Raw genomic sequence first — 20,917 nt, 5'->3', positions numbered from 1 at the left:
CCTGGAACTTGAAAGGTGCCTCCGTGGACCAATTGGGAAGGTCAGAAACAAGAAAATGGAATGACAGGGTTGATGGAAACCAAAACCACAACCTGTGCCATTGGAAAGGATAATTTGCATTTGAGGAGAGTCTCTTGAATAGTTAGTGTGACTGTGGGCCTGGGGCAGTGCACGAGCTGTATAAAAGAAGGCCCGTCTCCTCTCTCTCAGTCATCCATAGCTCTCGCCTTCATCTCCCTGGGAACAAGGTGAGTCTGAATCCCTTTGACCATCATCTGCTTCTCAGGGATTAGTTTGCGCGTATACGTGCCTTTATCCTAGGTTGGATCTTGGGGAAGCAGGTTGGCCTGAGGGAGGGAAGGGGGCAGCCAGTGTGGCATGATGCTGGGCATTACCTGAGGAGTCTCCTTAGCTATGAGCTAGTCAAGGACCTAGCTGTGCCTGTTTGCTCTTGGCCAGAACACTGGGTTCAAAGGGAAGGAGAAGCCACTGGGCTTCCTGACACATCCACCATATCCCTAGTCAACACTGTGCCTTGACTCCCTCCTGCTGGGATGGCAGGCAGCTTCTCACTCACTTCTGAGCTCCTCCCGACCCTCTGTCCCAACAGGCGCCCCTCCAAGACACAAGACATGTCCTGCTACGACCAGTGCGTGCCACGCCTGCAGTGTCGGCCCTGTGGCCCCACCCCTCTGGGCAGCAGCTGCAACGAGCCCTGCGTCAGGCAGTGCCAGGACTCCAACGTCGTCATCCAGCCCTCTCCCGTGGTGGTGACCCTGCCCGGACCCATCCTCAGCTCCTTCCCGCAGAGCACCGCCGTGGGATCCTCCACCTCCGCTGCCGTTGGCAGCATCCTCAGCTCTGAGGGTGTGCCCATCTCCTCTGGAGGCTTTGGCTTCTCCGGCTTTGGCAGCGGCTCCTGTGGCAGGCGGTGCTTCCCCTGCTAAATCTGCTGGCCATGGCCCTGGAGAAAGACCTCCATAGTCCATGAAGTTTGAAGAAGACCTGAGAGAGAGCACCGGGGCGAATCTCATCTCTCGGAAAACATGCTCCGTGACTTCTTTTCCCCCCTTCTACCTTTTTATTTTTTTCCTTTTTTTTTTTTTTTCCTCTGTGTCCTTCCTGCTCACTGTCAACTTTCCTGGACTGTGAGTGCCATTGAATCAGCCTCGGAATGTCCGACTGGCCCTGTGCCATCCACTCAAAGGGCAGATGCGCAGCTGGAGGCAATAGCTGCCATGGCCATGCCGTTCAGACTGTCCTCTGCCCCTGGTGCTTCTGGCAGCAGGGCCTGCCCTTGCATGGACCTTGTTTCCAAATTTTCTCTCATTAAAGATTTAAAGCATTTGAATGTGCACCTCTGTGTTATCCTTTCCCTTGCAAAGGCTGCCCAGTGGAGGCTAGGGGAGAGATGTTTCAAAGTGTTGGTTCTGGGAAAGGGTCCTTCCTTCTCCTTTGGACAATTGGTACTACAGGCTTCTATTATGCATGCCTGGGGTGGAATCACTTTACCTTCCGGTTTCTAAACATTTTGGCTTATGTAGCGATCTCAAGGGTCTTGACTTGGACCAGCACTTTTGAACAACTTTTCAGAGACATGTTTGTCTGGGGTAACACAGCAGAGGAAGTTTTTGAGAAAGGTAAGAAAACAGGGCAAATTCTTCTAATGGTCAGTTTTGACGTAAAGCGAGGTGGAGTCAGTGGTTCCAAAGAAGAGGACCGTTTCCTCAGAGTAAAGCTTCAGGGTGCAATGTCCACATTGCTACGGGTGAGAGCAAGAAGGTAGCAACTATGTCCCCAGCAGCTTTTAGGAAAGAAAGGCAAGCCTTCCCATGGTATTTGCTGTGGGGTCCTGGAAAATGCACCTTCCAGGCCATAGTCAGCTTGAGTGCCCTCTATATGGAGGGAGTGCAAAGAGGGCCTTCTTTGAGTGGGGTCCTGAGCATCATCAAGCCTTTGAACAGATTAAACATGAGGAAGAAGCATTTGAGCAGTTGTACTTGGGCCTGTCCGTGCAGCACCAGCTCGTCCAAGTGGGCTTTCTAGCACAACTGGGGAGAATAGCCTCACCTGGAGCCTCTGGAAGAAAGCCCAGGAGAAACTAGTACAGCACTGACTGACGGAGCATTGGATCAGGCTGCCCAGAGAGGTGGTGAAGTCTCCTTTCCTGGAGATACTCAAAAGTCCCTTAGCATTCTTTCCTCTGCAACCTAGCGTAGGGAACCTTCTCTAGCAAGGGACTTGGACTAGATGACCTCCAGTGGTCCCTTCCAACCGCTGTGCTCCGTCCTTCTGTGACTGATATCATACCATTGTTTTGTCTCTTGCAGAGCAGTGCAAGCACAGCAACCTCTCTCCAACAAAAGCCTGTACGCTGGGGGAAGGCAAGCTGTGGGGAGGAGGCATCAAGGGGGCAGCTGACCTCAAGAGACTCCGGGCTGAGAGTTGGACTGTGGTTTTGCACTAGAAGCTTCTCAGAGCAAAGTTTGGCCTTTCCTAAACCTTCTTATGAAATGCAGCACAGGATGCTTTTCCAAAAATTTGTTGAGGCAGAGACTAGCAGAAGATACGTCAAATACCATGCTTAAAAGCAGAAACTGGAGTGTTCTGACTAACCCAAGATAAGGCAAATCTGCACGGTAGACATAGGAGAGGGCCGAACGACAAGGATAATTTTAATCCTTAGCACAGGGCAGAACAGAGGTTATACAAACTCAACCTGTAAAATGAACGCAATAACCTTGAGAATTACTGCCCTCCTACCTCTATGGAGAAATACAAAATATACTTAAAAGCAACAGATTGGGAGCGGATCTAATACTGAAATATTCCTTAGTGACTGCGCGGGGAAGATTGCGAGCCTGGGATACTCAAACAGTGAGGAACTAGGAGACATGGTAGCACGCATTTTGAGGAAGATAAATAGCGGGGTGTATTTTGCTGAGAAGGCGTGCAGTTTCTCTTTTGTCTCAAGAGAGGGCGTGTCTACCGCTGCAACTGTGAAGAAAATATGCTGCTTCACTGAGGCCCTTTGACTGAGAGTGTTTCTCACCCAAGGGGTACCCCATACCACGTGACGGCACACCAACAATGGAGGTGGAGAAGGGGAAGGAGGAAGGGAGTGTCTCGTTATGAAAACTTCTGTCTTTTCAAGCCACTCCTATGCCTATGGACTCCCTGCATCCCGCAGCATGATAGAATATCACTAGTTGATGGGAAGTAGAGAATGCTTGCTTTCTCTTTCTACACTACCATGCAGCCCCAAACTGGACTCTGTTGCAAGAAAGACATGGGGCGAGTGGAGTGAGCTCTGTGGTGCTATTGGTAGTAGGGCTTTGCCCCCACCTTCCTTCCTTCTTGCTTCACATTGCCGAGCCTATTGATAAAAAAGAAGTAGTGCGAACAGCAAAGTGGATAGCACTCACTGAACTACACTGGATACTTTTCTGCAGCCCTAATTTGACTCATGAGGGTACAGCCAATCCCGCTGTTCATGGCTCTGAGAAACTTGCTGAAAAGCAGTGGTGAGAATGGAGACCGCTGAGATTTCTTACCATTTGTTCAGAAAACCTTTCAGAAGCACCTCCCAGGATCGCTGCTGAGAAACATCTCTCTTCCCACCCTTCATTGGAGCGCTTTTGCAAGGGAAGGAATAAGACAGAGGTGCTGGTTGGGATGCAGGAGATCTTTGGTGAGTGACTATTTGGAAGCAAGGTGATTGCAAGGGGAGGCCCTGCTGCAGAAGGACCTGAGAGTCTGCGCTGCGTGAGCATGGCCGCCACGCCTCCAGCTGTCCTTCTGCCTTATCCACAGTCAGCATAGGGCCAGTGGGTCCTCCCTACGCTGACTCGGTGGGCCACGCAGTTCAGGGGAGACATGCTGAGCAGTGAGGACTGAGGATGGAAAAGAGAGAGAGCAAGAGAGGGGAATGGCAGAAGTGGGTCGTATTTTCTGAACGACCAAGCTGGCCCCAGTGCTCTCTCTCAGGGACTGCGACAATCTTCATGGACTTTGGAGGTCTTTCTACAGGGCCATTGCCAGCAGATTTAGCAGGAAGGAACCTTCTGCCACTCTGGTGACTGTCAAAGCCAACAGCACGCTTTTTCAGGCTGGGCCTGATGGGGAAAAGGTGATGGGTCCCCACCTGTCACACACGTTTGCCAAAGTCTTCAGAGTAGCAGACATCCTGCAGGCACATGGAGTGTTTGCAGAGTAGAGTGAGTGATGCAGAGGCACAGGCTGAGATGCGCCACAGCTTTATTGAGTCAAAAGGGGGAAAGAAAGTTGCGTCCAGGGGAGGACATCAAGCAGGAAGCACCAGGAGCAGAGTCTGCACTAATGGCCATGGTGGATATCCCCCCAGGTGTCCATCTCCCATTCTTCCACAGAGGGAGAAGTGCCATCAGCTCCTCCCTCGGCTGGTCTTCTGGGGTTGACAGACCAGAGGAGCAGAGGTGACAAATAAGAAGTCAGGGGGAAAAGGAGGCAGTGGAAGAGGGGAAAGGCAGACAGGGGCAGCGCATTCTGAGAGTTGGTGCTTGCCCCGCCTTTTTGCAAGAGGCGTTGCTGGGTCCCTATGAAAGGAAGAGCTGAGTGCTCTCTCTCAGGGCCGCTATCAAATTCTGGGCCCCAAGAGGTAATCCTCCGGGACCATCACCAGCAGATTTAGCAGGGGAAGTACCGCCTGCCACTGAAGCGGCCGCCGAAGCCGGAGAGGCCAAAGCCTCCAGAGGAGATGGGCACACCCTCAGAGCTGAGGATGCTGCCAACGGCAGCGGATGTGGAGGATCCCACGGCGGTGCTCTGCGGGAAGGAGCTGAGGATGGGTCCGGGCAGGGTCACCACCACGGGAGAGGGCTGGATGACGACGTTGGAGTCCTGGCACTGCCTGACGCAGGGCTCGTTGCAGCTGCTGCCCAGAGGGGTGGGGCCGCACGGCTGGCAGGGCAGGCGTGGCAGGCACTGGTTGTAGCAGGACATGGCTTGTGTCTGGAGGGTCACCTGTTGGCAGAAAGGGAGGAGCAAAAGAAGGGGAGAGTAAGAAGCAGCCTGCCTTCCCAGCACAAGTGTTCCAAGGCTCAGTGCTGACTGGAGATACGGAGTCTGTGCAAGGAAACCTGTGGCCTTCTCCTTACATTTGGCCCCGCCAAGAGTGACCAGGCACGTTCAGGGTGCTGCCTGGCCCATAGCTCAGGAGACACCTCTGGCAAGACCTAGCATCTGTTGACACCGCACCGGCTGCCCTTTTCTGTCTCCCTGCACTGGTTGCCTTCCCAAGGCCCAACAGAGGATGAAGGCGCTTGCAAGTGCAGAGAAATCCCGGAAGAGGACGGAGCGATGGAAGGGCTTCAGACTCACCTTGTTCCTGGGGTGATGGAGGCAAGAGGAGCGGATGAGAGAGAGAGGAGATGGGCCTTCTTTTATACAGCTCGTGCACCGCCCCAGGCCTACAGTCACTGCATGCGAGCAGTAATTTTCCAGGAGACTCACCTCAGATGCAAATTATGCTTGCCAGTGGTGCAGGTTGTGGTTTTGTTTCCCCTCATTTCAATTCCTCATTTGTGAAATGCCAATTCTTCCAGGCTGACCTCTTTCAAGTGTTGGTGTGAGAGACCTAGGGATTACGCCAGGACAACAACACCAAAATGAACAGAAGTGGATGAGGAAAATGCTGTTGGCCAAACACAAACACAGCAATACGAAGCCTCTTGGGGAAGAAAGCACGGTTGAGTAACGTGAGAGGAATGCAGCCATAGTGTGTGTGTGTGTGCAGTCAGGAACCAAGCGAGGAAAGCCATAGGCCTGATAGAATTCAGTCTGTCAAGGGACGTGAAGGGCAACAAAAAGGGTTCCTACACAGATCTCAATGGTGAAAGGAAAATAAGGTGGGTGTTCTCCTCATGGAAATGGGTGACCTGTTCACTGGGGACAGCAAAAATGCTGAGGTCCTGATTGTCTTCTTTGTTTCTTTCTTATCCAGCAAGTGTGGCTTTTGGGAATTCCATGGCTCAGAGGCCATGCTGAAAAGCTGGAACAATCGAGATGCAGCTTTGGGTCAGGGAAACCTCGAGGAAACTGGATGTGTGTAACACGTTAGGCTTATTTGTCCCATGATGAGATGAGTCCATGAGTGCTGAGGGAGCTGTCCCCACTTGATCAGCATAGGTTGTTGACTGGACTGGGAGAAGTGGCCCAAAACTGGGGGAAAGAGCGTGTTACTCCTGTTTAAGAAGACCAGGAGGGTGGAAGCAGGGAGCTAGGGGACCAGGGTCTTCAGGTCAGTCTCTTGGTAGGAGGCGGAACAGTGCACCCTGGAAAAAACATGGAGCTTGGAAACCATTTCCGTGCTCATGAAGGATGAAAATATCTGCATCGTCACACGCAGCGTGGATTCACAGTGGAGAAGTCATGGATTGCTGGAGGTGATTCATCACAAAGAAACAAGAAGCCTGAAGGATGTGGGAAGAGGACTGTATGCTTTCTTGCTGGAGTTCAGAAAGGCTTTTGACATTGTCCTCCACGAGATGGTCCTAGTGAAGCTGTGGAAGAATGGGCTGAATGAGTGCTCCTGAGCACGGAGAAAAAAAAAACCATCTCAGTTGAAGAGGCAAGCAAGCTCGCCACAAATGAAGAAGGGCTGCGGGGTCCCAGAAGTGTCAGGTGGCTGGGGATGGTCGTGGAATGGAAGTGATGAAGAAGGGCGTATGTTCACAATTTTCTCCTGGACTCAATCAAAGAAGCAATGCGTCCTTGCGGCATGAACAAAACACTTCTCTGCCCTGCTGGCATAGAGGGAGATGTGTTGTGGTGCAAAAGTGCTCGAGAAAATCTTTATTCCTATGGAAAGCTTTCTGAAGAGACTCTCCCTGTGCAAGGCCATTTACAATCTAATTTTGCATTGGCCACGGGTGACCCTTTTGGCGTGGGTCCTCCCCGTCTGTGCATCTGTCTGCAGGCCTGAGCATCACTCGCACCAGGCAATCCTGTCCCTGAGAGGAGGAGGAGCAAGGCACTGTAAAGAAAACCAGCACAGCCGTCAACTCAAAAGGACAGACCTTATTCCGTGGCACTTTTTAGGTAATAGCAGGGCTCTGGAAGGCAATACTCTCCTTCAAAAGAACAACTGATGGTGTGATATCGTTTCTGTGCCTGCAGACTGTGATGAGAGTGCACAGTGCCAAATAAACACAGAAATGTCTTTGCAGAACAGTTAAGCTGTGGGTGAAGACGTGTGCAAGCAGCAGAACATCCCACCTGGCTTCTTAGGGAACAAACAGGTGCTCGTGGAGTAGTCTGAGAGACAGACCTTGAGGGAGAAAGACAAAATGAGTCCCCGGGCAAAGCAGGTTCAAGGTATTCAGAAGTGGGCCGCACTGACATGAGGATATGCCTGCCTGGCTCCAAAGGCGGTTACAAATAAGGTCCTGACATTTCCCAAGACACACATGCCATGCCTGAAGCACAGAATACGTCTTCTACCCGCGCTGACGCGTTTCTGCAAGGAAACTCCTTGTGCCTTTCATCCTGGAACTTGAAAGGTGCCTCCGTGGACCAATTGGGAAGGTCAGAAACAAGAAAATGGAATGACAGGGTTGATGGAAACCAAAACCACAACCTGTGCCATTGGAAAGGATAATTTGCATTTGAGGAGAGTCTCTTGAATAGTTAGTGTGACTGTGGGCCTGGGGCAGTGCACGAGCTGTATAAAAGAAGGCCCGTCTCCTCTCTCTCAGTCATCCATAGCTCTCGCCTTCATCTCCCTGGGAACAAGGTGAGTCTGAATCCCTTTGACCATCATCTGCTTCTCAGGGATTAGTTTGCGCGTATACGTGCCTTTATCCTAGGTTGGATCTTGGGGAAGCAGGTTGGCCTGAGGGAGGGAAGGGGGCAGCCAGTGTGGCATGATGCTGGGCATTACCTGAGGAGTCTCCTTAGCTATGAGCTAGTCAAGGACCTAGCTGTGCCTGTTTGCTCTTGGCCAGAACACTGGGTTCAAAGGGAAGGAGAAGCCACTGGGCTTCCTGACACATCCACCATATCCCTAGTCAACACTGTGCCTTGACTCCCTCCTGCTGGGATGGCAGGCAGCTTCTCACTCACTTCTGAGCTCCTCCCGACCCTCTGTCCCAACAGGCGCCCCTCCAAGACACAAGACATGTCCTGCTACGACCAGTGCGTGCCACGCCTGCAGTGTCGGCCCTGTGGCCCCACCCCTCTGGGCAGCAGCTGCAACGAGCCCTGCGTCAGGCAGTGCCAGGACTCCAACGTCGTCATCCAGCCCTCTCCCGTGGTGGTGACCCTGCCCGGACCCATCCTCAGCTCCTTCCCGCAGAGCACCGCCGTGGGATCCTCCACCTCCGCTGCCGTTGGCAGCATCCTCAGCTCTGAGGGTGTGCCCATCTCCTCTGGAGGCTTTGGCTTCTCCGGCTTTGGCAGCGGCTCCTGTGGCAGGCGGTGCTTCCCCTGCTAAATCTGCTGGCCATGGCCCTGGAGAAAGACCTCCATAGTCCATGAAGTTTGAAGAAGACCTGAGAGAGAGCACCGGGGCGAATCTCATCTCTCGGAAAACATGCTCCGTGACTTCTTTTCCCCCCTTCTACCTTTTTATTTTTTTCCTTTTTTTTTTTTTTTCCTCTGTGTCCTTCCTGCTCACTGTCAACTTTCCTGGACTGTGAGTGCCATTGAATCAGCCTCGGAATGTCCGACTGGCCCTGTGCCATCCACTCAAAGGGCAGATGCGCAGCTGGAGGCAATAGCTGCCATGGCCATGCCGTTCAGACTGTCCTCTGCCCCTGGTGCTTCTGGCAGCAGGGCCTGCCCTTGCATGGACCTTGTTTCCAAATTTTCTCTCATTAAAGATTTAAAGCATTTGAATGTGCACCTCTGTGTTATCCTTTCCCTTGCAAAGGCTGCCCAGTGGAGGCTAGGGGAGAGATGTTTCAAAGTGTTGGTTCTGGGAAAGGGTCCTTCCTTCTCCTTTGGACAATTGGTACTACAGGCTTCTATTATGCATGCCTGGGGTGGAATCACTTTACCTTCCGGTTTCTAAACATTTTGGCTTATGTAGCGATCTCAAGGGTCTTGACTTGGACCAGCACTTTTGAACAACTTTTCAGAGACATGTTTGTCTGGGGTAACACAGCAGAGGAAGTTTTTGAGAAAGGTAAGAAAACAGGGCAAATTCTTCTAATGGTCAGTTTTGACGTAAAGCGAGGTGGAGTCAGTGGTTCCAAAGAAGAGGACCGTTTCCTCAGAGTAAAGCTTCAGGGTGCAATGTCCACATTGCTACGGGTGAGAGCAAGAAGGTAGCAACTATGTCCCCAGCAGCTTTTAGGAAAGAAAGGCAAGCCTTCCCATGGTATTTGCTGTGGGGTCCTGGAAAATGCACCTTCCAGGCCATAGTCAGCTTGAGTGCCCTCTATATGGAGGGAGTGCAAAGAGGGCCTTCTTTGAGTGGGGTCCTGAGCATCATCAAGCCTTTGAACAGATTAAACATGAGGAAGAAGCATTTGAGCAGTTGTACTTGGGCCTGTCCGTGCAGCACCAGCTCGTCCAAGTGGGCTTTCTAGCACAACTGGGGAGAATAGCCTCACCTGGAGCCTCTGGAAGAAAGCCCAGGAGAAAGTAGTACAGCACTGACTGACGGAGCATTGGATCAGGCTGCCCAGAGAGGTGGTGAAGTCTCCTTTCCTGGAGATACTCAAAAGTCCCTTAGCATTCTTTCCTCTGCAACCTAGCGTAGGGAACCTTCTCTAGCAAGGGACTTGGACTAGATGACCTCCAGTGGTCCCTTCCAACCGCTGTGCTCCGTCCTTCTGTGACTGATATCATACCATTGTTTTGTCTCTTGCAGAGCAGTGCAAGCACAGCAACCTCTCTCCAACAAAAGCCTGTACGCTGGGGGAAGGCAAGCTGTGGGGAGGAGGCATCAAGGGGGCAGCTGACCTCAAGAGACTCCGGGCTGAGAGTTGGACTGTGGTTTTGCACTAGAAGCTTCTCAGAGCAAAGTTTGGCCTTTCCTAAACCTTCTTATGAAATGCAGCACAGGATGCTTTTCCAAAAATTTGTTGAGGCAGAGACTAGCAGAAGATACGTCAAATACCATGCTTAAAAGCAGAAACTGGAGTGTTCTGACTAACCCAAGATAAGGCAAATCTGCACGGTAGACATAGGAGAGGGCCGAACGACAAGGATAATTTTAATCCTTAGCACAGGGCAGAACAGAGGTTATACAAACTCAACCTGTAAAATGAACGCAATAACCTTGAGAATTACTGCCCTCCTACCTCTATGGAGAAATACAAAATATACTTAAAAGCAACAGATTGGGAGCGGATCTAATACTGAAATATTCCTTAGTGACTGCGCGGGGAAGATTGCGAGCCTGGGATACTCAAACAGTGAGGAACTAGGAGACATGGTAGCACGCATTTTGAGGAAGATAAATAGCGGGGTGTATTTTGCTGAGAAGGCGTGCAGTTTCTCTTTTGTCTCAAGAGAGGGCGTGTCTACCGCTGCAACTGTGAAGAAAATATGCTGCTTCACTGAGGCCCTTTGACTGAGAGTGTTTCTCACCCAAGGGGTACTCCATACCACGTGACGGCACACCAACAATGGAGGTGGAGAAGGGGAAGGAGGAAGGGAGTGTCTCGTTATGAAAACTTCTGTCTTTTCAAGCCACTCCTATGCCTATGGACTCCCTGCATCCCGCAGCATGATAGAATATCACTAGTTGATGGGAAGTAGAGAATGCTTGCTTTCTCTTTCTGCACTACCATGCAGCCCCAAACTGGACTCTGTTGCAAGAAAGACATGGGGCGAGTGGAGTGAGCTCTGTGGTGCTATTGGTAGTAGGGCTTTGCCCCCACCTTCCTTCCTTCTTGCTTCACATTGCCGAGCCTATTGATAAAAAAGAAGTAGTGCGAACAGCAAAGTGGATAGCACTCACTGAACTACACTGGATACTTTTCTGCAGCCCTAATTTGACTCATGAGGGTACAGCCAATCCCGCTGTTCATGGCTCTGAGAAACTTGCTGAAAAGCAGTGGTGAGAATGGAGACCGCTGAGATTTCTTACCATTTGTTCAGAAAACCTTTCAGAAGCACCTCCCAGGATCGCTGCTGAGAAACATCTCTCTTCCCACCCTTCATTGGAGCGCTTTTGCAAGGGAAGGAATAAGACAGAGGTGCTGGTTGGGATGCAGGAGATCTTTGGTGAGTGACTATTTGGAAGCAAGGTGATTGCAAGGGGAGGCCCTGCTGCAGAAGGACCTGAGAGTCTGCGCTGCGTGAGCATGGCCGCCACGCCTCCAGCTGTCCTTCTGCCTTATCCACAGTCAGCATAGGGCCAGTGGGTCCTCCCTACGCTGACTCGGTGGGCCACGCAGTTCAGGGGAGACATGCTGAGCAGTGAGGACTGAGGATGGAAAAGAGAGAGAGCAAGAGAGGGGAATGGCAGAAGTGGGTCGTATTTTCTGAACGACCAAGCTGGCCCCAGTGCTCTCTCTCAGGGACTGCGACAATCTTCATGGACTTTGGAGGTCTTTCTACAGGGCCATTGCCAGCAGATTTAGCAGGAAGGAACCTTCTGCCACTCTGGTGACTGTCAAAGCCAACAGCACGCTTTTTCAGGCTGGGCCTGATGGGGAAAAGGTGATGGGTCCCCACCTGTCACACACGTTTGCCGAAGTCTTCAGAGTAGCAGACATCCTGCAGGCACATGGAGTGTTTGCAGAGTAGAGTGAGTGATGCAGAGGCACAGGCTGAGATGCGCCACAGCTTTATTGAGTCAAAAGGGGGAAAGAAAGTTGCGTCCAGGGGAGGACATCAAGCAGGAAGCACCAGGAGCAGAGTCTGCACTAATGGCCATGGTGGATATCCCCCCAGGTGTCCATCTCCCATTCTTCCACAGAGGGAGAAGTGCCATCAGCTCCTCCCTCGGCTGGTCTTCTGGGGTTGACAGACCAGAGGAGCAGAGGTGACAAATAAGAAGTCAGGGGGAAAAGGAGGCAGTGGAAGAGGGGAAAGGCAGACAGGGGCAGCGCATTCTGAGAGTTCGTGCTTGCCCCGCCTTTTTGCAAGAGGCGTTGCTGGGTCCCTATGAAAGGAAGAGCTGAGTGCTCTCTCTCAGGGCCGCTATCAAATTCTGGGCCCCAAGAGGTAATCCTCCGGGACCATCACCAGCAGATTTAGCAGGGGAAGTACCGCCTGCCACTGAAGCGGCCGCCGAAGCCGGAGAGGCCAAAGCCTCCAGAGGAGATGGGCACACCCTCAGAGCTGAGGATGCTGCCAACGGCAGCGGAGGTGGAGGATCCCACGGCGGTGCTCTGCGGGAAGGAGCTGAGGATGGGTCCGGGCAGGGTCACCACCACGGGAGAGGGCTGGATGACGACGTTGGAGTCCTGGCACTGCCTGACGCAGGGCTCGTTGCAGCTGCTGCCCAGAGGGGTGGGGCCGCACGGCTGGCAGGGCAGGCGTGGCAGGCACTGGTTGTAGCAGGACATGGCTTGTGTCTGGAGGGTCACCTGTTGGCAGAAAGGGAGGAGCAAAAGAAGGGGAGAGTAAGAAGCAGCCTGCCTTCCCAGCACAAGTGTTCCAAGGCTCAGTGCTGACTGGAGATACGGAGTCTGTGCAAGGAAACCTGTGGCCTTCTCCTTACATTTGGCCCCGCCAAGAGTGACCAGGCACGTTCAGGGTGCTGCCTGGCCCATAGCTCAGGAGACACCTCTGGCAAGACCTAGCATCTGTTGACACCGCACCGGCTGCCCTTTTCTGTCTCCCTGCACTGGTTGCCTTCCCAAGGCCCAACAGAGGATGAAGGCGCTTGCAAGTGCAGAGAAATCCCGGAAGAGGACGGAGCGATGGAAGGGCTTCAGACTCACCTTGTTCCTGGGGTGATGGAGGCAAGAGGAGCGGATGAGAGAGAGAGGAGATGGGCCTTCTTTTATACAGCTCGTGCACCGCCCCAGGCCTACAGTCACTGCATGCGAGCAGTAATTTTCCAGGAGACTCACCTCAGATGCAAATTATGCTTGCCAGTGGTGCAGGTTGTGGTTTTGTTTCCCCTCATTTCAATTCCTCATTTGTGAAATGCCAATTCTTCCAGGCTGACCTCTTTCAAGTGTTGGTGTGAGAGACCTAGGGATTACGCCAGGACAACAACACCAAAATGAACAGAAGTGGATGAGGAAAATGCTGTTGGCCAAACACAAACACAGCAATACGAAGCCTCTTGGGGAAGAAAGCACGGTTGAGTAACGTGAGAGGAATGCAGCCATAGTGTGTGTGTGTGTGCAGTCAGGAACCAAGCGAGGAAAGCCATAGGCCTGATAGAATTCAGTCTGTCAAGGGACGTGAAGGGCAACAAAAAGGGTTCCTACACAGATCTCAATGGTGAAAGGAAAATAAGGTGGGTGTTCTCCTCATGGAAATGGGTGACCTGTTCACTGGGGACAGCAAAAATGCTGAGGTCCTGATTGTCTTCTTTGTTTCTTTCTTATCCAGCAAGTGTGGCTTTTGGGAATTCCATGGCTCAGAGGCCATGCTGAAAAGCTGGAACAATCGAGATGCAGCTTTGGGTCAGGGAAACCTCGAGGAAACTGGATGTGTGTAACACGTTAGGCTTATTTGTCCCATGATGAGATGAGTCCATGAGTGCTGAGGGAGCTGTCCCCACTTGATCAGCATAGGTTGTTGACTGGACTGGGAGAAGTGGCCCAAAACTGGGGGAAAGAGCGTGTTACTCCTGTTTAAGAAGACCAGGAGGGTGGAAGCAGGGAGCTAGGGGACCAGGGTCTTCAGGTCAGTCTCTTGGTAGGAGGCGGAACAGTGCACCCTGGAAAAAACATGGAGCTTGGAAACCATTTCCGTGCTCATGAAGGATGAAAATATCTGCATCGTCACACGCAGCGTGGATTCACAGTGGAGAAGTCATGGATTGCTGGAGGTGATTCATCACAAAGAAACAAGAAGCCTGAAGGATGTGGGAAGAGGACTGTATGCTTTCTTGCTGGAGTTCAGAAAGGCTTTTGACATTGTCCTCCACGAGATGGTCCTAGTGAAGCTGTGGAAGAATGGGCTGAATGAGTGCTCCTGAGCACGGAGAAAAAAAAAACCATCTCAGTTGAAGAGGCAAGCAAGCTCGCCACAAATGAAGAAGGGCTGCGGGGTCCCAGAAGTGTCAGGTGGCTGGGGATGGTCGTGGAATGGAAGTGATGAAGAAGGGCGTATGTTCACAATTTTCTCCTGGACTCAATCAAAGAAGCAATGCGTCCTTGCGGCATGAACAAAACACTTCTCTGCCCTGCTGGCATAGAGGGAGATGTGTTGTGGTGCAAAAGTGCTCGAGAAAATCTTTATTCCTATGGAAAGCTTTCTGAAGAGACTCTCCCTGTGCAAGGCCATTTACAATCTAATTTTGCATTGGCCACGGGTGACCCTTTTGGCGTGGGTCCTCCCCGTCTGTGCATCTGTCTGCAGGCCTGAGCATCACTCGCACCAGGCAATCCTGTCCCTGAGAGGAGGAGGAGCAAGGCACTGTAAAGAAAACCAGCACAGCCGTCAACTCAAAAGGACAGACCTTATTCCGTGGCACTTTTTAGGTAATAGCAGGGCTCTGGAAGGCAATACTCTCCTTCAAAAGAACAACTGATGGTGTGATATCGTTTCTGTGCCTGCAGACTGTGATGAGAGTGCACAGTGCCAAATAAACACAGAAATGTCTTTGCAGAACAGTTAAGCTGTGGGTGAAGACGTGTGCAAGCAGCAGAACATCCCACCTGGCTTCTTAGGGAACAAACAGGTGCTCGTGGAGTAGTCTGAGAGACAGACCTTGAGGGAGAAAGACAAAATGAGTCCCCGGGCAAAGCAGGTTCAAGGTATTCAGAAGTGGGCCGCACTGACATGAGGATATGCCTGCCTGGCTCCAAAGGCGGTTACAAATAAGGTCCTGACATTTCCCAAGACACACATGCCATGCCTGAAGCACAGAATACGTCTTCTACCCGCGCTGACGCGTTTCTGCAAGGAAACTCCTTGTGCCTTTCATCCTGGAACTTGAAAGGTGCCTCCGTGGACCAATTGGGAAGGTCAGAAACAAGAAAATGGAATGACAGGGTTGATGGAAACCAAAACCACAACCTGTGCCATTGGAAAGGATAATTTGCATTTGAGGAGAGTCTCTTGAATAGTTAGTGTGACTGTGGGCCTGGGGCAGTGCACGAGCTGTATAAAAGAAGGCCCGTCTCCTCTCTCTCAGTCATCCATAGCTCTCGCCTTCATCTCCCTGGGAACAAGGTGAGTCTGAATCCCTTTGACCATCATCTGCTTCTCAGGGATTAGTTTGCGCGTATACGTGCCTTTATCCTAGGTTGGATCTTGGGGAAGCAGGTTGGCCTGAGGGAGGGAAGGGGGCAGCCAGTGTGGCATGATGCTGGGCATTACCTGAGGAGTCTCCTTAGCTATGAGCTAGTCAAGGACCTAGCTGTGCCTGTTTGCTCTTGGCCAGAACACTGGGTTCAAAGGGAAGGAGAAGCCACTGGGCTTCCTGACACATCCACCATATCCCTAGTCAACACTGTGCCTTGACTCCCTCCTGCTGGGATGGCAGGCAGCTTCTCACTCACTTCTGAGCTCCTCCCGACCCTCTGTCCCAACAGGCGCCCCTCCAAGACACAAGACATGTCCTGCTACGACCAGTGCGTGCCACGCCTGCAGTGTCGGCCCTGTGGCCCCACCCCTCTGGGCAGCAGCTGCAACGAGCCCTGCGTCAGGCAGTGCCAGGACTCCAACGTCGTCATCCAGCCCTCTCCCGTGGTGGTGACCCTGCCCGGACCCATCCTCAGCTCCTTCCCGCAGAGCACCGCCGTGGGATCCTCCACCTCCGCTGCCGTTGGCAGCATCCTCAGCTCTGAGGGTGTGCCCATCTCCTCTGGAGGCTTTGGCTTCTCCGGCTTTGGCAGCGGCTCCTGTGGCAGGCGGTGCTTCCCCTGCTAAATCTGCTGGCCATGGCCCTGGAGAAAGACCTCCATAGTCCATGAAGTTTGAAGAAGACCTGAGAGAGAGCACCGGGGCGAATCTCATCTCTCGGAAAACATGCTCCGTGACTTCTTTTCCCCCCTTCTACCTTTTTATTTTTTTCCTTTTTTTTTTTTTTCCTCTGTGTCCTTCCTGCTCACTGTCAACTTTCCTGGACTGTGAGTGCCATTGAATCAGCCTCGGAATGTCCGACTGGCCCTGTGCCATCCACTCAAAGGGCAGATGCGCAGCTGGAGGCAATAGCTGCCATGGCCATGCCGTTCAGACTGTCCTCTGCCCCTGGTGCTTCTGGCAGCAGGGCCTGCCCTTGCATGGACCTTGTTTCCAAATTTTCTCTCATTAAAGATTTAAAGCATTTGAATGTGCACCTCTGTGTTATCCTTTCCCTTGCAAAGGCTGCCCAGTGGAGGCTAGGGGAGAGATGTTTCAAAGTGTTGGTTCTGGGAAAGGGTCCTTCCTTCTCCTTTGGACAATTGGTACTACAGGCTTCTATTATGCATGCCTGGGGTGGAATCACTTTACCTTCCGGTTTCTAAACATTTTGGCTTATGTAGCGATCTCAAGGGTCTTGACTTGGACCAGCACTTTTGAACAACTTTTCAGAGACATGTTTGTCTGGGGTAACACAGCAGAGGAAGTTTTTGAGAAAGGTAAGAAAACAGGGCAAATTCTTCTAATGGTCAGTTTTGACGTAAAGCGAGGTGGAGTCAGTGGTTCCAAAGAAGAGGACCGTTTCCTCAGAGTAAAGCTTCAGGGTGCAATGTCCACATTGCTACGGGTGAGAGCAAGAAGGTAGCAACTATGTCCCCAGCAGCTTTTAGGAAAGAAAGGCAAGCCTTCCCATGGTATTTGCTGTGGGGTCCTGGAAAATGCACCTTCCAGGCCATAGTCAGCTTGAGTGCCCTCTATATGGAGGGAGTGCAAAGAGGGCCTTCTTTGAGTGGGGTCCTGAGCATCATCAAGCCTTTGAACAGATTAAACATGAGGAAGAAGCATTTGAGCAGTTGTACTTGGGCCTGTCCGTGCAGCACCAGCTCGTCCAAGTGGGCTTTCTAGCACAACTGGGGAGAATAGCCTCACCTGGAGCCTCTGGAAGAAAGCCCAGGAGAAAGTAGTACAGCACTGACTGACGGAGCATTGGATCAGGCTGCCCAGAGAGGTGGTGAAGTCTCCTTTCCTGGAGATACTCAAAAGTCCCTTAGCATTCTTTCCTCTGCAACCTAGCGTAGGGAACCTTCTCTAGCAAGGGACTTGGACTAGATGACCTCCAGTGGTCCCTTCCAACCGCTGTGCTCCGTCCTTCTGTGACTGATATCATACCATTGTTTTGTCTCTTGCAGAGCAGTGCAAGCACAGCAACCTCTCTCCAACAAAAGCCTGTACGCTGGGGGAAGGCAAGCTGTGGGGAGGAGGCATCAAGGGGGCAGCTGACCTCAAGAGACTCCGGGCTGAGAGTTGGACTGTGGTTTTGCACTAGAAGCTTCTCAGAGCAAAGTTTGGCCTTTCCTAAACCTTCTTATGAAATGCAGCACAGGATGCTTTTCCAAAAATTTGTTGAGGCAGAGACTAGCAGAAGATACGTCAAATACCATGCTTAAAAGCAGAAACTGGAGTGTTCTGACTAACCCAAGATAAGGCAAATCTGCACGGTAGACATAGGAGAGGGCCGAACGACAAGGATAATTTTAATCCTTAGCACAGGGCAGAACAGAGGTTATACAAACTCAACCTGTAAAATGAACGCAATAACCTTGAGAATTACTGCCCTCCTACCTCTATGGAGAAATACAAAATATACTTAAAAGCAACAGATTGGGAGCGGATCTAATACTGAAATATTCCTTAGTGACTGCGCGGGGAAGATTGCGAGCCTGGGATACTCAAACAGTGAGGAACTAGGAGACATGGTAGCACGCATTTTGAGGAAGATAAATAGCGGGGTGTATTTTGCTGAGAAGGCGTGCAGTTTCTCTTTTGTCTCAAGAGAGGGCGTGTCTACCGCTGCAACTGTGAAGAAAATATGCTGCTTCACTGAGGCCCTTTGACTGAGAGTGTTTCTCACCCAAGGGGTACTCCATACCACGTGACGGCACACCAACAATGGAGGTGGAGAAGGGGAAGGAGGAAGGGAGTGTCTCGTTATGAAAACTTCTGTCTTTTCAAGCCACTCCTATGCCTATGGACTCCCTGCATCCCGCAGCATGATAGAATATCACTAGTTGATGGGAAGTAGAGAATGCTTGCTTTCTCTTTCTACACTACCATGCAGCCCCAAACTGGACTCTGTTGCAAGAAAGACATGGGGCGAGTGGAGTGAGCTCTGTGGTGCTATTGGTAGTAGGGCTTTGCCCCCACCTTCCTTCCTTCTTGCTTCACATTGCCGAGCCTATTGATAAAAAAGAAGTAGTGCGAACAGCAAAGTGGATAGCACTCACTGAACTACACTGGATACTTTTCTGCAGCCCTAATTTGACTCATGAGGGTACAGCCAATCCCGCTGTTCATGGCTCTGAGAAACTTGCTGAAAAGCAGTGGTGAGAATGGAGACCGCTGAGATTTCTTACCATTTGTTCAGAAAACCTTTCAGAAGCACCTCCCAGGATCACTGCTGAGAAACATCTCTCTTCCCACCCTTCATTGGAGCGCTTTTGCAAGGGAAGGAATAAGACAGAGGTGCTGGTTGGGATGCAGGAGATCTTTGGTGAGTGACTATTTGGAAGCAAGGTGATTGCAAGGGGAGGCCCTGCTGCAGAAGGACCTGAGAGTCTGCGCTGCGTGAGCATGGCCGCCACGCCTCCAGCTGTCCTTCTGCCTTATCCACAGTCAGCATAGGGCCAGTGGGTCCTCCCTACGCTGACTCGGTGGGCCACGCAGTTCAGGGGAGACATGCTGAGCAGTGAGGACTGAGGATGGAAAAGAGAGAGAGCAAGAGAGGGGAATGGCAGAAGTGGGTCGTATTTTCTGAACGACCAAGCTGGCCCCAGTGCTCTCTCTCAGGGACTGCGACAATCTTCATGGACTTTGGAGGTCTTTCTACAGGGCCATTGCCAGCAGATTTAGCAGGAAGGAACCTTCTGCCACTCTGGTGACTGTCAAAGCCAACAGCACGCTTTTTCAGGCTGGGCCTGATGGGGAAAAGGTGATGGGTCCCCACCTGTCACACACGTTTGCCGAAGTCTTCAGAGTAGCAGACATCCTGCAGGCACATGGAGTGTTTGCAGAGTAGAGTGAGTGATGCAGAGGCACAGGCTGAGATGCGCCACAGCTTTATTGAGTCAAAAGGGGGAAAGAAAGTTGCGTCCAGGGGAGGACATCAAGCAGGAAGCACCAGGAGCAGAGTCTGCACTAATGGCCATGGTGGATATCCCCCCAGGTGTCCATCTCCCATTCTTCCACAGAGGGAGAAGTGCCATCAGCTCCTCCCTCGGCTGGTCTTCTGGGGTTGACAGACCAGAGGAGCAGAGGTGACAAATAAGAAGTCAGGGGGAAAAGGAGGCAGTGGAAGAGGGGAAAGGCAGACAGGGGCAGCGCATTCTGAGAGTTCGTGCTTGCCCCGCCTTTTTGCAAGAGGCGTTGCTGGGTCCCTATGAAAGGAAGAGCTGAGTGCTCTCTCTCAGGGCCGCTATCAAATTCTGGGCCCCAAGAGGTAATCCTCCGGGACCATCACCAGCAGATTTAGCAGGGGAAGTACCGCCTGCCACTGAAGCGGCCGCCGAAGCCGGAGAGGCCAAAGCCTCCAGAGGAGATGGGCACACCCTCAGAGCTGAGGATGCTGCCAACGGCAGCGGAGGTGGAGGATCCCACGGCGGTGCTCTGCGGGAAGGAGCTGAGGATGGGTCCGGGCAGGGTCACCACCACGGGAGAGGGCTGGATGACGACGTTGGAGTCCTGGCACTGCCTGACGCAGGGCTCGTTGCAGCTGCTGCCCAGAGGGGTGGGGCCGCACGGCTGGCAGGGCAGGCGTGGCAGGCACTGGTTGTAGCAGGACATGGCTTGTGTCTGGAGGGTCACCTGTTGGCAGAAAGGGAGGAGCAAAAGAAGGGGAGAGTAAGAAGCAGCCTGCCTTCCCAGCACAAGTGTTCCAAGGCTCAGTGCTGACTGGAGATACGGAGTCTGTGCAAGGAAACCTGTGGCCTTCTCCTTACATTTGGCCCCGCCAAGAGTGACCAGGCACGTTCAGGGTGCTGCCTGGCCCATAGCTCAGGAGACACCTCTGGCAAGACCTAGCATCTGTTGACACCGCACCGGCTGCCCTTTTCTGTCTCCCTGCACTGGTTGCCTTCCCAAGGCCCAACAGAGGATGAAGGCGCTTGCAAGTGCAGAGAAATCCCGGAAGAGGACGGAGCGATGGAAGGGCTTCAGACTCACCTTGTTCCTGGGGTGATGGAGGCAAGAGGAGCGGATGAGAGAGAGAGGAGATGGGCCTTCTTTTATACAGCTCGTGCACCGCCCCAGGCCTACAGTCACTGCATGCGAGCAGTAATTTTCCAGGAGACTCACCTCAGATGCAAATTATGCTTGCCAGTGGTGCAGGTTGTGGTTTTGTTTCCCCTCATTTCAATTCCTCATTTGTGAAATGCCAATTCTTCCAGGCTGACCTCTTTCAAGTGTTGGTGTGAGAGACCTAGGGATTACGCCAGGACAACAACACCAAAATGAACAGAAGTGGATGAGGAAAATGCTGTTGGCCAAACACAAACACAGCAATACGAAGCCTCTTGGGGAAGAAAGCACGGTTGAGTAACGTGAGAGGAATGCAGCCATAGTGTGTGTGTGTGTGCAGTCAGGAACCAAGCGAGGAAAGCCATAGGCCTGATAGAATTCAGTCTGTCAAGGGACGTGAAGGGCAACAAAAAGGGTTCCTACACAGATCTCAATGGTG

At 52.1% G+C, this 20,917-nt stretch overlaps 6 protein-coding genes across 6 annotated transcripts; 3 read left to right on the top strand and 3 right to left on the bottom strand.

Moving 5' to 3' along the window:
* Nucleotides 1-632: 632 nt before the first annotated feature.
* Nucleotides 633-947, top strand: LOC149914936 (feather keratin 1-like). The gene has a single exon (XM_090125223.1). The coding sequence runs from the start codon at nt 633-635 to the stop codon at nt 945-947; it is 315 nt and encodes a 104-aa protein (XP_089981349.1).
* A 3,718-nt stretch (nt 948-4,665) lies between these two features.
* On the bottom strand, nt 4,666-4,980 carry LOC149914935 (feather keratin 1-like). Its single transcript, XM_090125079.1, has one exon. The coding sequence runs from the start codon at nt 4,978-4,980 to the stop codon at nt 4,666-4,668; it is 315 nt and encodes a 104-aa protein (XP_089981205.1).
* Nucleotides 4,981-8,155: 3,175 nt separating this feature from the next.
* LOC149914934 (feather keratin 1-like) lies at nt 8,156-8,470 on the top strand. Its single transcript, XM_090125221.1, has one exon. The coding sequence runs from the start codon at nt 8,156-8,158 to the stop codon at nt 8,468-8,470; it is 315 nt and encodes a 104-aa protein (XP_089981347.1).
* A 3,718-nt stretch (nt 8,471-12,188) lies between these two features.
* On the bottom strand, nt 12,189-12,503 carry LOC149914933 (feather keratin 1-like). The gene has a single exon (XM_090125080.1). The coding sequence runs from the start codon at nt 12,501-12,503 to the stop codon at nt 12,189-12,191; it is 315 nt and encodes a 104-aa protein (XP_089981206.1).
* A 3,175-nt stretch (nt 12,504-15,678) lies between these two features.
* Nucleotides 15,679-15,993, top strand: LOC149914932 (feather keratin 1-like). Its single transcript, XM_090125116.1, has one exon. It carries the CDS (start codon nt 15,679-15,681, stop codon nt 15,991-15,993), a length of 315 nt encoding a protein of 104 aa, XP_089981242.1.
* A 3,717-nt stretch (nt 15,994-19,710) lies between these two features.
* LOC149914931 (feather keratin 1-like) lies at nt 19,711-20,025 on the bottom strand. Its single transcript, XM_090125075.1, has one exon. The coding sequence runs from the start codon at nt 20,023-20,025 to the stop codon at nt 19,711-19,713; it is 315 nt and encodes a 104-aa protein (XP_089981201.1).
* Nucleotides 20,026-20,917: the final 892 nt, after the last annotated feature.

Source organism: Phasianus colchicus, chromosome 26 (genome assembly GCF_987193195.1).
Source record: "Phasianus colchicus chromosome 26, bPhaCol1.hap1.1, whole genome shotgun sequence".
Taxonomy (NCBI): Eukaryota; Metazoa; Chordata; class Aves; order Galliformes; family Phasianidae; genus Phasianus; species Phasianus colchicus.
The sequence above is the reverse complement of the archived record's forward strand: the minus strand, read 5'-3'. Positions and strand labels throughout refer to the sequence as shown.

What these genes read in the sequence shown, in the direction of transcription:
- LOC149914936 (XM_090125223.1), top strand. Translation starts at nt 633, where the DNA reads ATGTCCTGCTACGACCAGTGCGTGCCACGCCTGCAGTGTCGGCCCTGT.
- LOC149914935 (XM_090125079.1), bottom strand. Translation starts at nt 4,980, where the DNA reads ATGTCCTGCTACAACCAGTGCCTGCCACGCCTGCCCTGCCAGCCGTGC.
- LOC149914934 (XM_090125221.1), top strand. Translation starts at nt 8,156, where the DNA reads ATGTCCTGCTACGACCAGTGCGTGCCACGCCTGCAGTGTCGGCCCTGT.
- LOC149914933 (XM_090125080.1), bottom strand. Translation starts at nt 12,503, where the DNA reads ATGTCCTGCTACAACCAGTGCCTGCCACGCCTGCCCTGCCAGCCGTGC.
- LOC149914932 (XM_090125116.1), top strand. Translation starts at nt 15,679, where the DNA reads ATGTCCTGCTACGACCAGTGCGTGCCACGCCTGCAGTGTCGGCCCTGT.
- LOC149914931 (XM_090125075.1), bottom strand. Translation starts at nt 20,025, where the DNA reads ATGTCCTGCTACAACCAGTGCCTGCCACGCCTGCCCTGCCAGCCGTGC.